The sequence below is a fragment of the Hylobates moloch genome, unplaced genomic scaffold (genome assembly GCF_009828535.3).
Source record: "Hylobates moloch isolate HMO894 unplaced genomic scaffold, HMol_V3 SCAFFOLD_5, whole genome shotgun sequence".
Classification (NCBI taxonomy): Eukaryota; Metazoa; Chordata; class Mammalia; order Primates; family Hylobatidae; genus Hylobates; species Hylobates moloch.
The window spans coordinates 151,260,959-151,274,533 of record NW_026652280.1 but is presented as its reverse complement, the minus strand read 5'-3'; the positions used below and the strand labels follow the sequence as shown (position 1 = coordinate 151,274,533).

The window sequence follows — 13,575 nt, the reverse complement described above, 5'->3', positions numbered from 1 at the left end:
GCTTTCATTACAATGGCTCTTCTTGGGTTGTAGGAGATAAAAAGTATGGAAGCATTACTTACTGCTACTCAACAAAACATATCCTCTTGGACACAGCAGAAAGTTCATGGATATTGGACACCTATTGGATCCAAATTTTGAATTTTAATTCTGCTATTTGAAAACCCTGTAACCTAGAACAAATTATAGAAACAGAAGGGGATTAGCACTATCTCTGTGTTACCAGCTTTACTGATATAAATAAATAATACATTACTTACCTGCATTGCTTTTTGAAAATCTTCATATCTCTGCTGGGTTATTTAGTTTCGTAAGGTAAAGAGTTTAGATGAATTCATAAGTTTTTATCAGCCAGGCACTTTTCATTCCCAGTGAATTTACAAATCCAATTCTGTTTTTAGCAAAAAAGATAATTTATTTAACTGGAAAGGGCGAATGGAGCTAGAATCAGGTATTGCTGGTTCGGAAGTTCAAATCTTGTCTTCGGAGTACCCACTTCATCTTCGGGCACTGGTTCACTTTGCAGTGTGCCTTTATTCTCTTCTGCTGCAGATAATCTTTATTGCAGAAATGGTAGCTGTCAGCAACACCAGTAGAAAAAGAATTCCTTTTCCCGCAATTCATGTGTCCATCTTAGAGAAGGACTCGGAATTGTCCTGCTTAGATTAGGCGCTCTCCCTCTTAGGTCAATTATTTTTGCTAGTGGAATGTAATAATATCCTTGATCAGACATAAGCAAGCACTTGGCACCTCTGATATTGTGATAGGGAGAGTGATGTGTGACAGGGTAATGATTGACAGCCCCACCAGAAATCAAATGGTCTGAAGGCGGGACGATGTTGCCCAGGGATGCTGGGCAGACAGAAATAATAACTGTCTTGTATAAATTCTAGCTCAGACACAATATTACATGTTTCACTAGGTGGTCAGACTATGCCGCAGGATACACTATAACGTGTGCAGCCAAGGTTAAAAGGCAGGCAATTGCTACCTAGGGAAGAGACTAGTACCTGACTCAAGGTCACTAACAACAAAAAACACGCATACTAGGCTCAAGTGTTGTAACATTTGCTTATAGCAGGAGGGAAGAGACTACATAAGATCTAGCCCTTTGCAATGTATCAGTCCCCATGGCTAGCAGATTGGTTCCACAGCTGATCAGGGCAGAGTGATGGTATGTACCCCACTTTGTGCTGCAGTAGCCCCCAGACCCTGACCACTGCCCCATAGGGTCTGAAATACAGAAAGCTAGGAACATGCTCAGGGGCCATTGGTTCTCATGTAGCTAAGCAGTTCCAAGGTTCCTCTCCCAAAGTTAAGAGATAGCAAAAACAAGTGAACAGGCAAAAACAAACAAACAAACAAAAAAAAACTACAAGTTGCAATTGTTACAACTGTGCCTGTTACAGAGGGAACAGGAACTTACTGGCTGTGCTCTGAGCTGTTTGCATGCGCTGCTATTTGTGAGCTTACCAGTGTTGCTGGTAAGCACTGGTGCTTGGTACAGGATGCTTCTTGGGAACATGGGTGGCAGTTAGGCTTTGTTTGGACCCTTCTCTTACATTACATTTGTCTCTATCGCAATCTAACAAAAAATTTAAACAATCCTTATACAGTTTTTATATACTATATTCCGTAATGAAAAATCTGTTATGGAATTAAATAAAGTAGTAGTTTACTTCATCAAAGTATACTAATAGGTGGAAAGAATGGTATAGAAGATTTATGTGAGAACTAGAAATTTTAAGAAAATAAGCAAATAAATTTTTGGTGAAAAAGGACCGAGAAAGCGAGGGAAAAGTTATTGCAGAAAAAATATGCTGAGTGATTCTGAAAATTTCTAAGAGAAATTGAAGTTATGTATGGGGTATGGGGTAAAGGGTCACCAAAGGACAGGCCATATACTTGCGTCTGATACCACTGTTCATTTATTTAGATTGTAGCTCTGAAGAAAGCAAATGGTGATGCCACTTTGAAATTTGAACCATTTGTTCTTCATGTGCAGTGTCGACAATTGCAGGATGCACAGATTCTGGTAAAATTTTGTTGTAATTGTACTTGAATTTATAGATATATGTGGGTAGATGTAATTTTAAGCTTTTAATCTGCTATAAATATCAATGAGATATTACCTTATTCAACTAGTTATGTATTTCTTATGTATTGGTCTGCCCAATCTATTAATTTTTAATATTAGGAAAAAAGAGTGCCTAATCATTACTAGGAAAATATAAGTCCCAGGTTATGGTTCCTGTTTTCTTTCTTAACGTTTTTATTTATAAATTTTTATTTCAGCATTCTATAGTTTGTTTTTGTTTGCCAAGCTTTAAGAAAAAATACTGTGGAACTACATGTACAATTAAGAGTTTTAAGGAATATTTCACTTTTCCCATTTAAATGAGCATGAGGTAAACATCTGTTTAGTCTTGATTCTCCTTTTTATACCTTTTATATATTTATATGTTAAACTAAATTGCATTTTAAGCAACAATAATGTATTGAGTCTCAGTGTGTCAAGTACTAGGGGCACAGTGATGAACAAGATTAGAGACTGTCTTGGTTCCTTTCCCAAAGTTAGGAGACAGCAAAAACAAACAAGTGAACAGGCAAAAAACAAAAAACAAACAAAAAAAACAACAACAACAACAAAAAAACAAACTGCAAGTTGCAAAATGTTCTACCAAAGGAAAAAACAACCTGGTAATAGAGAACAGTGCAAAGAGCAGCTCACTTGAAGACAGACTTCTCTGAAAAGCTTTCTTTAAGCTAAGACTTAAAGAAACAGAAAGAGCTAGGCATGTAGCTGGGAAATGAACATTCCATGAAGATGAAAAAGTATATACAAAGTTTCGGTGGGTCTAGAGAGTGGAAAAAGGGTGCAAGAAGGAGGCTAGAGCTAGGTCAGTTAAGGCTTTGTAGACCAGATTAAAGAGTTTGAATTGCTTTCTGAGTTCAGGGAAAAGTTATTGAAGGGACAGTTTTAAGCAAAGAGTGGCTTTCTAGGTTTTTGTTCTGAAAAACTCAGTTCTGCTCCACCATAGAGAAAGGAGTGCAGTAAGTGAAAAGACATGAGTTAGGAGTAGTTTGTGGTGATTTAAGTGGGAAGTGGTGGTGGGTTGGCCTAAGGTGATAGCACCAAAGCAGTGAGAAAGGAATAGATTCAAAATATATTTCAGCATTTGAATCAACAGACTTGTAAGGTTGCCTGGGGAACGACAGCCAGAGGGAGGAGGAGAAAGAGGAATCAAGCATAGCTACTTAGGTCTGGCTGGAGCCCCTAGCTGTATGGTAGTAGCCTTTATCCAGATGGGGTGTGCTGAAGTTGAAGTGTGTCCGGAATTGGTTCCTTCCAGTGGGTTCTTGGTCTCACTGACTTCAAGAATGAAGCTGTGGACCCTCGCAGTGAGTGTTACAGTTCTTAAAGATGGTGTATCCGGAGTTTGTTCCTTCAGATGTTAAGATGTGTCCGGAGTTTCTTCCTTCCAGTGGGTTCGTGGTCTTGCTGACTTCAGGAGTGAAGCCACAAACCTTCGCAGTGAGTGTTACAGCTCTTAAAGGTGCCACATCCAGAGTTGTTTGTTCCTCCCAGTGGGTTTGTGGTCTTCCTGATTTCAGAAATGAAGCTGCAGTCTGCCACAGTGAGTGTTACAGCTCATAATGGTAGTGCGGACCCAAAGAGTGAGCAGCAGCAAGATTTATTGTGAAGAGTGAAAGAATAAAGCTTCCACAGCTTGGAAGGGGACCCAAGTGGGTTGCTGCCGCTGGCTCAGGTGGACTGCTTTTATTCCCTTATTTGGCCCCGCTCACATCCTGCTGATTGGTCCATTTCACAGAGAGCTGATTGGTCCATTTTACAGAGTGCTGATTGGTACGTTTACAATCCTTTAGCTAGACACAGAGCACTGATTGGTGTATTTTTACAGAGTGCTGATTGGTGCATTTACAATCCTTTAGCTACACACAGAGTGCTAATTGGTGCGTTTTTACAGAGTGCTGGTTGGTGCATTTGCAGTCTTCTAGCTAGACAGAAAAGTTCGCCAAGTCCCCACTCGACCCAGAAAGTCCAGCTGGCTTCACCTTTCAATTCCCCCTCTAAACAGGACACCTCAACTGCTGCTGGGAATTGGGCAATGACGGCTCTAGCTACTTCCTGCTGGATGGGGCGAAGAAGGGGCCCTGCAATTGTAGTGTCCTTCAGAGGGGAACTCTTTAGACCAGTGAAAGGGCCAGTGGGTCGGTCCAGGGGTCCTCGGTAGAAGTTGTTAGTTGAGCTCTTTTGGCTACAGTATGTAGTCCTATCGCAAAGAGTATGATTAGTATGCTGCTACATGATATGATGAAATAGTAAAAGGATTCCATTAAAGGGGCAAGGAGAGGTGTTAAAGTTATGTAGGTTTTCACTTATCTTTTTTAAGGAGGAAGGGGTTTTTCCTCAGGATCAGAGGTAGGAGCCTTTTTAGTCTGGGATGTTTCCTTCCGAAATAGGAGATGCAAGTTCTCCAACGGTTCGCAGGTGTATCGAGGCTGGTCTGGCTGATCTTGGGACTCCTGAGCTGATGGTCCCGCAGGTTCCTCAGGGGGTGTCCAAAATTTAACTGGGTTGTGGTGAATCCAAGATTCCACTCCTGCCACCTTAACTGCAGTGGGGGTAGAGAGGATTACCAAGTATGGTCCTTCCCACAAAGAATCCATAGATGGGGAGGTAGAGGGGAGAGGTTTGACCAACACTAGATCTCCTGGTTGAAACAACTCTGTTCCCTTTTCTCTGTGACATCCTTCAGGTAGGTTTTTAAGGTTTCATTGATATTTTGCCAAAGAAGTTATATTTTTGACCAAGTTGGCCGTTTCCTGATCAAATAGGAGGTCATTTGTGAGAAAAGGTCATCCATACAGCATTTCATATGGACCGAACCCCATTTTGTGAGGACAATTTTGGGTTCTCGACAAGGCTGTGGGCAAAAGAGTAGGCCATAGGAGATGAGTTTCTTGTGTTAGTTTCCTTAAGTGCCTCTTGAGTGTTTCATTTGCCTTCTCAACCTTCCCTGAGGATTGTGGCCTCCAGGTGCAGTGAAGGTGATATTGTATCCCTAGCGCCCTGGAAATTCCCTGAGTTATCATGACTTTAAAAGCCGGACCATTGTTGCTCTGTAAGCTTTGGGGAAGCCCAAATCTAGAAATTATTTCATGAATTAGGACTTTAATCACTTCCTGAGCCTTCTCTGTCTTGCAGGGGAAAGCTTCTATCCAATTTGTAAAGGTATCAACACAGACCAACAAGTATTGAAATCCCTTTGACTTAGGCATATGGGTGAAGTCTAACTGCCAGTCCTTTCCGGAATAGTGACCTATTCTTTGTTCCCCCAAAGGGGCCTTAGGATGAACCAAGGGATTATTCCTTTGGCACACCCCTCACAGGCTTTGACTACCTGTTGGATGGTCCGGAGGAGATTTGGCCCTGTAAATAGGGATTTGGCCATTTGATGCGTGTTTTCAATACCCATATGAACAGTTTGGTGGAGGGTTTTAAGTATTTTTCACTGGCTGGCTTTGAGTAGAAGTACCTTTCCTTCTGTCGTTAACCACCCTGAGGGGAGAAAACTGTACCCCCGTGAAAGTCCCCATTCTGTTTCAGTTGGGGAATACTGGAGCTTAACCTCTTGGAGGGGGTTGTTCTATACCAAGGGTCCTTCTGTAGGTATTTCTAATGGGATGTTCCGCCTGGCAGCAATTCTGGCCTCAGCATCTGCCTGACAGTTTCCTTCTGCCTTTTCTCCTTCACCTTTCTGATGGCTTTGGCAGTGTAAGACTGCCACCTCCTTAGGTTTTTACACTGTGTGCAATAACTCCATAATTTCCTTGTAGTATTTAATGGGAGTTCCCCCAGAGGTTAGGAACTCCCTTTCTTTCCATATTGCAGCATGGGCATGTAGGATTAGATAAGCATACTTACTGTCTGTAACAAAGTCTCCCAATCACAACTGAGGAGGTGGGAGAAATACCTGGTTATAGGCTGTCCCAGGATTCCTCAGATGGTAACGTACCTTGAGGACAGCTCCCCAAGACAGGAGATTAACACTGAGAAAGCCGCACCAGTGTCCAGGAGGAAGTCAATTTCCTGGCCGTCAATGGTTAAACATACCCGGGGCTCAGTGAGGGTGATGACATGAGCTGGCACTTGCCCCGGGCACCCTCAGTCCTGTTGTTGGATCAGCTGGTTGGGGGTTTCTGGCCCAGAGAACCTTTGTTCTCTGGGGCAGTGCACCTTCCAGTGATTGCCTTGGCATAGCAGACATGGATGAGCGGGCAGCTCTTTTCCCGTTGGACAATCTTTTTTAAGGTGTCCTTGCAAAACACACTGGTAACAAGCCCCACCGGGTGATTGGCCTGCTCCATTTTATGTCCTCTCTGAACCATCAAGGTTTGTTTGTCTGAGGGCCATGACTAAGGCTGTGGCCTTTCTCTGATCTCCCTTTTCCTTTTGGGCCTGTTCCTCTTGGTCCCTATTATAGAACACCAGTGTTGCCAGGTTTAATAATGCCTCCAGATTTTGTTCAGGGCCCAGGGCTTGCTTTTGGAGCTTTCTTCTGATACCTGCGGCTGATTGGATAATAAACTCATCTTTAAGGATCAGTTGACCCTCGAGTGAGTCGGGTGACAGGGGAGTATATTTTCTTAAGGCCTCCTGTAGCCGCTCGAGGAAGGCAAAAGGATTTTCTTCCTTTCCCTGAGTTATGGTGGACATCATTGAATAATTCATGAGCTTTTTCCTAATTCTCCTTAGTCCTTCTAGAACAAAGGTCAACAGATGTTTACGACTCCAGTCCCCATGACCTGAGTCGAGGTCCCAGTGAGGATCCATACTGGGGATGGCTTGCTGACTGGTAGGGAATTTGTCCCTTTCTTCAGCTGTCATTCTATCATTTACTTGACTAAGATATCAGGTATCTCCAAACTCTCGGGCTGCAGCTAAAGCCACATTCTTTTCATTAAAGGCCAGGGTTTGATCTAACAATAGCATGACATCTGTCCAAGAGAGATCAAAGGTTTGCCCTAGAGCCTGTAGGACATCTGTATACCTATCGGGATCATCTGAAAATCTCCCCAGGTCTGCCTTGATCTGCTTTAAATCAGAGAGGGAGAAGGAGACATGTACCCAAGTTGGGCCAAATTCCCCTCCCCCTACAGCTTGAAGGAGACATAACCGATAGCCCAGGGTTTTTTGTGGTCCTTTGGAGATTTCTTTGCTTGTTTCCTTCGGGGCAGGGGAGATTAGAGGAGAATTATCATTAATAGGAAGTGGAGCTATAGGGAGGCTAGGATATAGGGGTGAGCTGAGAAGTCCTCCTGTGGGATGTAAATTGCAAGCTTTGCATAGTTGTGGATTCTCCTTCAATGAAAAGAAAGCTTGGACATAAGGTATTTCACTCCATTTGCCTTCCCTCTTACAGAAAAGGTCAAGCTGCAGGATAGTATTGTAATTTATACTTCCCTCAGGTGGCCATTTTTCCCCATCAGACAGAGAATATTGGGGCCAAGCCGTAATGCAGAAAAAAAAAATGAGCTGCCTCTTTTTCAGGGTTTGTGGGTCAAAATGGTCCCAGTGGCTTAGGATGCATTTCAAGGGTGAGCCTGTTGATGCCTGAGTGTTTGGCCAACAGGTGCCCGGTATTTAGCCCCTGAATTCTAAGGAAAAATAGGACAGAATAGCAAGCGAAAGGGGTCCAATGGTACTCACCACTTGGCAATAGGCGCTTGATCCATCTGGCTCGCCAAAATGTGTCCCATCTGGGTCGCCAAAATGTGTCTGGAATTGGTTCCTTCCCATGGGTTCTTGGTCTCACTGACTTCAAGAATTAAGCCGCAGACACTCATGGTGAGTGTTACATTTCTTAAAGATGGTATGTCCGGAGTTGTTCCTTCAGATGTTCAGATGTGTCTGGAGTTTCTTCCTTCTGTTGGGTTCGTGGTCTTGCTGACTTCAGGAGTGAAGCCACAGACCTTCGCAGTGAGTGTTACAACTCTTAAAGGTGGTGCATCCAGAGTTGTTTGTTCATCCCGGTGGGTTCATGGTCTCGCTGACTTCAGGAGTGAAGCCACAGACCTTCGCAGTGAGTGTTACAGCTCTTAAAGGTGGCACGTCCAGAGTTGTTTGTTCCTCCTGGTGGGTTCATGGTCTCACTGACTTTAGAAGTGAAGCCACAGACCTTTGCAGTGTGTTGCAGCTCTTAAAGGTGGCCCATCTGGAGTTGTTTTTTCCTCCCGGTGAGTGCGTGGTCTTGCTGACTTCAGGAATGAAGCCGCAGACCTCTGCAGTGAGTGTTATAGCTCATAAAGGTAGTGTGGGCCCAAAGAGTGAGCAGCAGCAAGATTTATTTTGAAGAGCGAAAGAACAAAGCTTCCACAGCTTGGAAGGGGACCTGAGTGCGTTGCCATTGCTGGCTCGAGTGGCCAGCTTTTATTCCCTTATTTGGCCCTGCCCACGTACTGCTGATTGGTCCATTTTACAGAGAGCTGATCGGTGCGTTTACAATCCTTTAGCTAGACACAGAGTGCTGATTGGTGCATTTTTACAGAGTGCTGATTGGTGCGTTTACAATCCTTTAACTAGACACAGAGCACTGGTTGGTGCGTTTTTACAGAGTGCTGATTGGTGCGTTTACAATCCTTTAGCTAGACACAGAGCACTGATTGGTGCTTTTTTACAGAGTGCTGATTGGTGCATTTACAATCCTCTAGCTAGGCAGAAAAGTTCTCCAAATCCCCACTCTACCCAGGAAGTCCAGCTGGCTTCACCTTTCAGAAGGAATGGGAATCAAGAATGTGATTCACATGTTAAGTGTGAAATGTCTGTTAAGACACCTGTTTTTGTCTGCTAGCATTGCCATAACAATATAACACAGACTGGGTAGTGTAAACAACAGAAACTTATTTTTCTCACAGTTAGGAGGCTGAAAGTCCAGGATGAAGGTACTGGCAGGGGTAGTTCCTTCTGAGGCCCTTGTCCTTGGCTTGCAGGCAGCTGCCTTCTCCCTGTGTCCTCTCATGGCCCTTTCTCTGTGTATGCATGTCACTTCTTTCTTCTACTTCTTGTAAGGACACCAGTCCTGTTGGATCAGGGCTCCATCCTTATAATTTCATTTAACCTAATTACCACCTTGAAGGCCTCATCTCCAAATATAGTCACATTGGAGGTTAGGGCACCAACATATGAATTTTGAAGCCCTGTAGACATAATTCAGTCCATAACACCACCACCTAAGTGAAAATTTCAAATAGACGTTTGGGTAGAAGTCTGGAACTCAGGGGAGCCATGTGGACTGAGGACAGACATTGAGAAGATGCCAATACACAATTATTATTTTAAGCCATGAGCCTAGATAAAATCACCTGTGGAGAAGGTACAGAAGAAAAAGGGAGGAGGGCCTGAGGAACACAAGCGTTTAGAGATAGTCTGCAAAACATGGTGTTTAATCATTTAGTGGCTCATGGCTTCAGTCTCTGCTCTAACCCTGAACTTTTATCTAACCTTATTTTAGTCTCATTATACCACATCACATCACTGATGTGTGTCCAGACTTTAACTCTCCTGTTTCTATATCCGTATTCTGTTCTCTGTGCTAATCCTGATTGAGCCCAGCCATGCTCTTCTCTGGGTCTAAGCCTCATTGGAAGGCTACCATTTCAGGGAGCTAATTGAAGTGGACTTAGAGGAACTGAGAAATTCACTCATTCACAGCCCCTTTTTGAGGGGGGTCCTTACCTAAGGAGCTTATATTTGTATTCTAGGGGACAGAGGCAGACAATAAGTATGTAATTAAACATAATTTCTCACTGTGAGACGTGCTATGAAGGAGATAAAAAGGGGACTCCACTAGAGAGTCAGGGGAGAGCTGCATTTAAAGAGGTGGTTAAAGAAGGCCTTATTCGAAGGTTGCAGTGAGCCGAGATTGCACCATTGCACTCCAGCCTGGGTGACAAGAGTGGAACTCCATCTCAAAAAAAAAGAAGAGGACCTTTTTAGGCAGTAGCATTGAATGGAAACAGGATGAATGACAAGAAACCAGCCAGGAAAAGAGTAGTACTGATGGAGGAACAGCAAAAATAAAGAAGTTGATGCAGGAAAGGGTTTGGAGTATTCGAAGAACAGAAGGGAAGCCACTCAAGGTTAGAGAAAATAGCAAGGGCTGGAGCAAATAGAACATCGTTAGTCGTGGTTTAGAGCTTGGATTCTGTCACTAGCTAGTCTGCAAGAATGGTTTGAAGGGGGCAAGAGTGAAAGAAGAGACTAATTGGGAGACTCCTCCAGAAGTTAAGGAGAGAGGTGATGGAGACTTGAAAAAGAGTGGGCAGTGGATGTGGCAAGAGCTGGATTAACTTGAGGTAATCGTAGAGGTAGAATCAATGGGAGTTGGGTATGGGGAATGAAGAAGTAGAAAGCATCAGGGCTATCTAGGTTTGGAGCTTGAGCGGCTAGATAGATGGTGGTGCCATTTACTGAAATTACACTGGACGTGAGTATATATACATATATATGCGTGTGTGTATATATATACACATCTATATGTGTACATATATAAGTAAACATATACACACACATGCATATATACATATATGTGTGTGTGTATGTGTATACATATCTGTATACATATGTGTATATGTGTATACATATCTGTATACATATGTGTATATGTGTGTGTATATATGTGTATGTATACATATGTGTATACACATATATATGTATACATATATATGTATACGTATATGTGTATACATATATATGTGTATACACATAGATATACACACACACCACACACATACACACATATATATGGTATTTAAACCAGGGAATCTCAAAAGGAGAGCATGTACTTAGAGCAAGGTTTCTCAACCATGGCACAGCTGGCATTTCAGGTCAAATAATTATTTGTGTGGGGGCTGTCCTGTACAATGGAGAATGTTTAAGCTGCATTCCTGGCCTCTACCCACTATTTGCTAGAGATCTCCCTTCCTCTTCCCTTGAGTTGTGACAACTTAACAACCAAAAATGGCTTCAGACATTGCCAGATGGCCCCTGGGGTTCAAAATTATTCTTGTTGAAGAACTACTGAGCTGGAGAAAATAAGGGACCCATGTCTGCTCCCCAGGACTCTCTGACATTTAGAGACTGACGAAATAACTTAAAAAGCCACCCCAGGCAGATCAGAATTTGTGTGCTTTCTGTGCTTTCTCATATCATTTCAACAAAGTTTTTCAAGGAATAGAAGGGATATTGAGAAACACTGTACTCACTTTAAAAGATTTTGTTTTATTTTTACACAACATAGTTAGAAGAATGATTGTTTTTTGGTTACATTCTGCTTTCTGGAAGCAATCACTAGCCAAATGTCGCTGTTTGTGATTGAATTCTACTTTTACTCTTTCTTAATGACACGTCCATAGTTCATATTTCAATATTTTTCCTGATGTTAGGAGTTTGATCAAAGTCATTTTTAAGCATAGTCCATATTGGCTAGCCAAAAAAAAATTTTTTTAAATCTTAATAGCCTTTAGCGTTATATATGTTTCTGTAGTTTGTGGAGCCAAACAGATGATCTGATTACCCACAGTATCAAAATTTAACAAGTTTTATTTTCTTACAGCATTCCGTGGCAATAGATTCAGGCTTCAGGAACTCTGGCATAACGGTGGGAAAGAGAGGAAAAACTATGTTGGTAAGATATTTTGTCAAAGAGCAATTTTTTTAGTGTAAAGTGATCCAGAGATTGAATAACCTAATTAGACTCCTGCCTTTAATGTCTCCTTTCTCAAATCTTCTTGCCATTCCCTTACTCATAAACCTTCAGTGACTTACTCCTTCCTACAGGGCAAAGTCCAGAGTTTGGATTTACAGTTGAGGTCTTATTTAATATTCTTCTCTACTTACTTTTAACCTGATTCTTAACTCTGCCCTCCTCATCCTAAGTAGGCAAGGCCCAAAAGCACTGTGACATCATGGAAAGAGTCACAGAGAGAGTCCAAAGTCCCCTTTACTGATACCTGCTGGATCACAGCTGTACTGTGTGAATTTGGGCAAGCTCCTCAATCCCTCAGGGTTTGAATTTTCTCAGCAGTATCAGTGGTCCAGCAAACTACTGTCATAGGGCCGCATTCAGCCCACATGGGGCCAGACCCCACTACACTCATTTGATTACTTATTGTCTGAGGTTGCTTTTGTGAGACAATGGCAAACTTTAGTAGTTGTGACAGATACTATATGGCTTGCAAAGTCAAAAAATGTTTACTATCTGTCCTTTTAGAGAAAAGATTTGCCAACCTTTCGACTAGATGATCTTTAAGACTTGCATTCTTTTTGAGTCCTTCTCTAGCCAAGCTAGCCCTTAGATATTGTGCCCTATTCTGATCTCCTGTGATATTTACTGTTTGGCATGGCATGTTTTTGAACTATTTGAGATTTCCCTCCTTCTACATTCCTATACTGTCCTATTTTCTATCTATTTTTAACAATAACCTATTTCCCAAATAGGAGTGGACGACAAAAGAGGACAACCCTTAAAGCATGGCTAAATAGAAAATCAAAGCCCGGCCAGACATGGTGGCTTGTGCCTGTAATCCCAGCACCTTGGGAGGCCAAGGCAGGTGAATCACGAAGTCAAGAGATCGAGGCCATCCTGGTGTAACCCCATCTCTACTAAAAATACAAAAATTAGCCAGGCGTGGTGGTGCGCACCTGTGGTCCCAGCTACTCGGGAAGCTGAGGCAGGAGAATCGCTTGAACCCACGAAGTTGCAGTGAGCCAAGATCACGCCACTGCGCTCCAGCTGGACAGAGCAAGACTCTGTCTCAAAAAAAAAAAAAGAAAAGAAAATTAAGGCCCGTTGTGTACTGGTTTGTGTGCCATCTCACTCTTTACTCCATCTGGTAGCCCAGGTGAAAACAGAGCCATTCTTTCACCTTCTTCTTTGTTTCCATCCTTCTTCTTTGTTTCCATATTCAATTCGTTATAGGTCCTCTCCATGCTGTCCCTCGTTTCTAATACTTGACCCCACCCTAGGTCTTCTGGCACTGCCCAGCCCTCAAGATCCCTAACCTCAGTCTTTACCATTGTCTCCCGACTAGTCTTCCTACTTTAGGTCTTCTCCTTGAGTCCCTCCAACCAGCACTCTCAGAATCCCCCTTTAAAAAACTCAGGGCCTCAGCTGGGTGCTGTGGCTCATGCCTGTAATCCCAGCACTTTGGGAGACCGAGGTGGGTGGATCAGCTGAGGTCAGGAGTTTGAGACCAGCCTGACCAACATGGTGAAACCCCATCTCTACTAAAAATGCCAAAATTAGCCAGGCATGGTGGCATGTGCCTGTAATTACAGCTACTTGGGAGGCTGAGGCAGGAGAATTGCTTGAACCTGGGAGGCGGAGGTTGCAGTGAGCCAAGATCGTGCCACTGCACTCCAGCCTGGGTGACAGAGCAAGACTGTCTCAAAAAAAAAAAAAAAAAAAAAAAAAAAAAAAAACCTCAGGGCCTGCAAACATTTTCTTGGTATTCAAGATCTTACCCAGACTATTTTGCATCTACCTGTTT

At 42.9% G+C, this 13,575-nt stretch overlaps 1 protein-coding gene across 7 annotated transcripts in view; it reads left to right on the top strand.

Moving 5' to 3' along the window:
• Positions 1-13,575, top strand: part of TYW3 (tRNA-yW synthesizing protein 3 homolog) — a 34,066-nt gene that overhangs the window by 3,612 nt on the left and 16,879 nt on the right. For 6 of the 7 annotated variants that reach the window (XR_009213714.1, XR_009213716.1, XR_009213717.1 and 3 more), the window contains exons 3-4: positions 1,937-2,035; positions 11,640-11,711. Coding sequence is in view for 3 of the 7 variants with exons in the window: in XM_032155571.3 (XP_032011462.1) it covers positions 1,937-2,035; positions 11,640-11,711 (171 nt within the window). In the remaining 4 variants the exon portion in view is untranslated. The remainder of the gene's footprint in view (positions 1-1,936; positions 2,036-11,639; positions 11,712-13,575) is intronic. The other variant, XM_032155570.2, reaches the window with a different exon arrangement.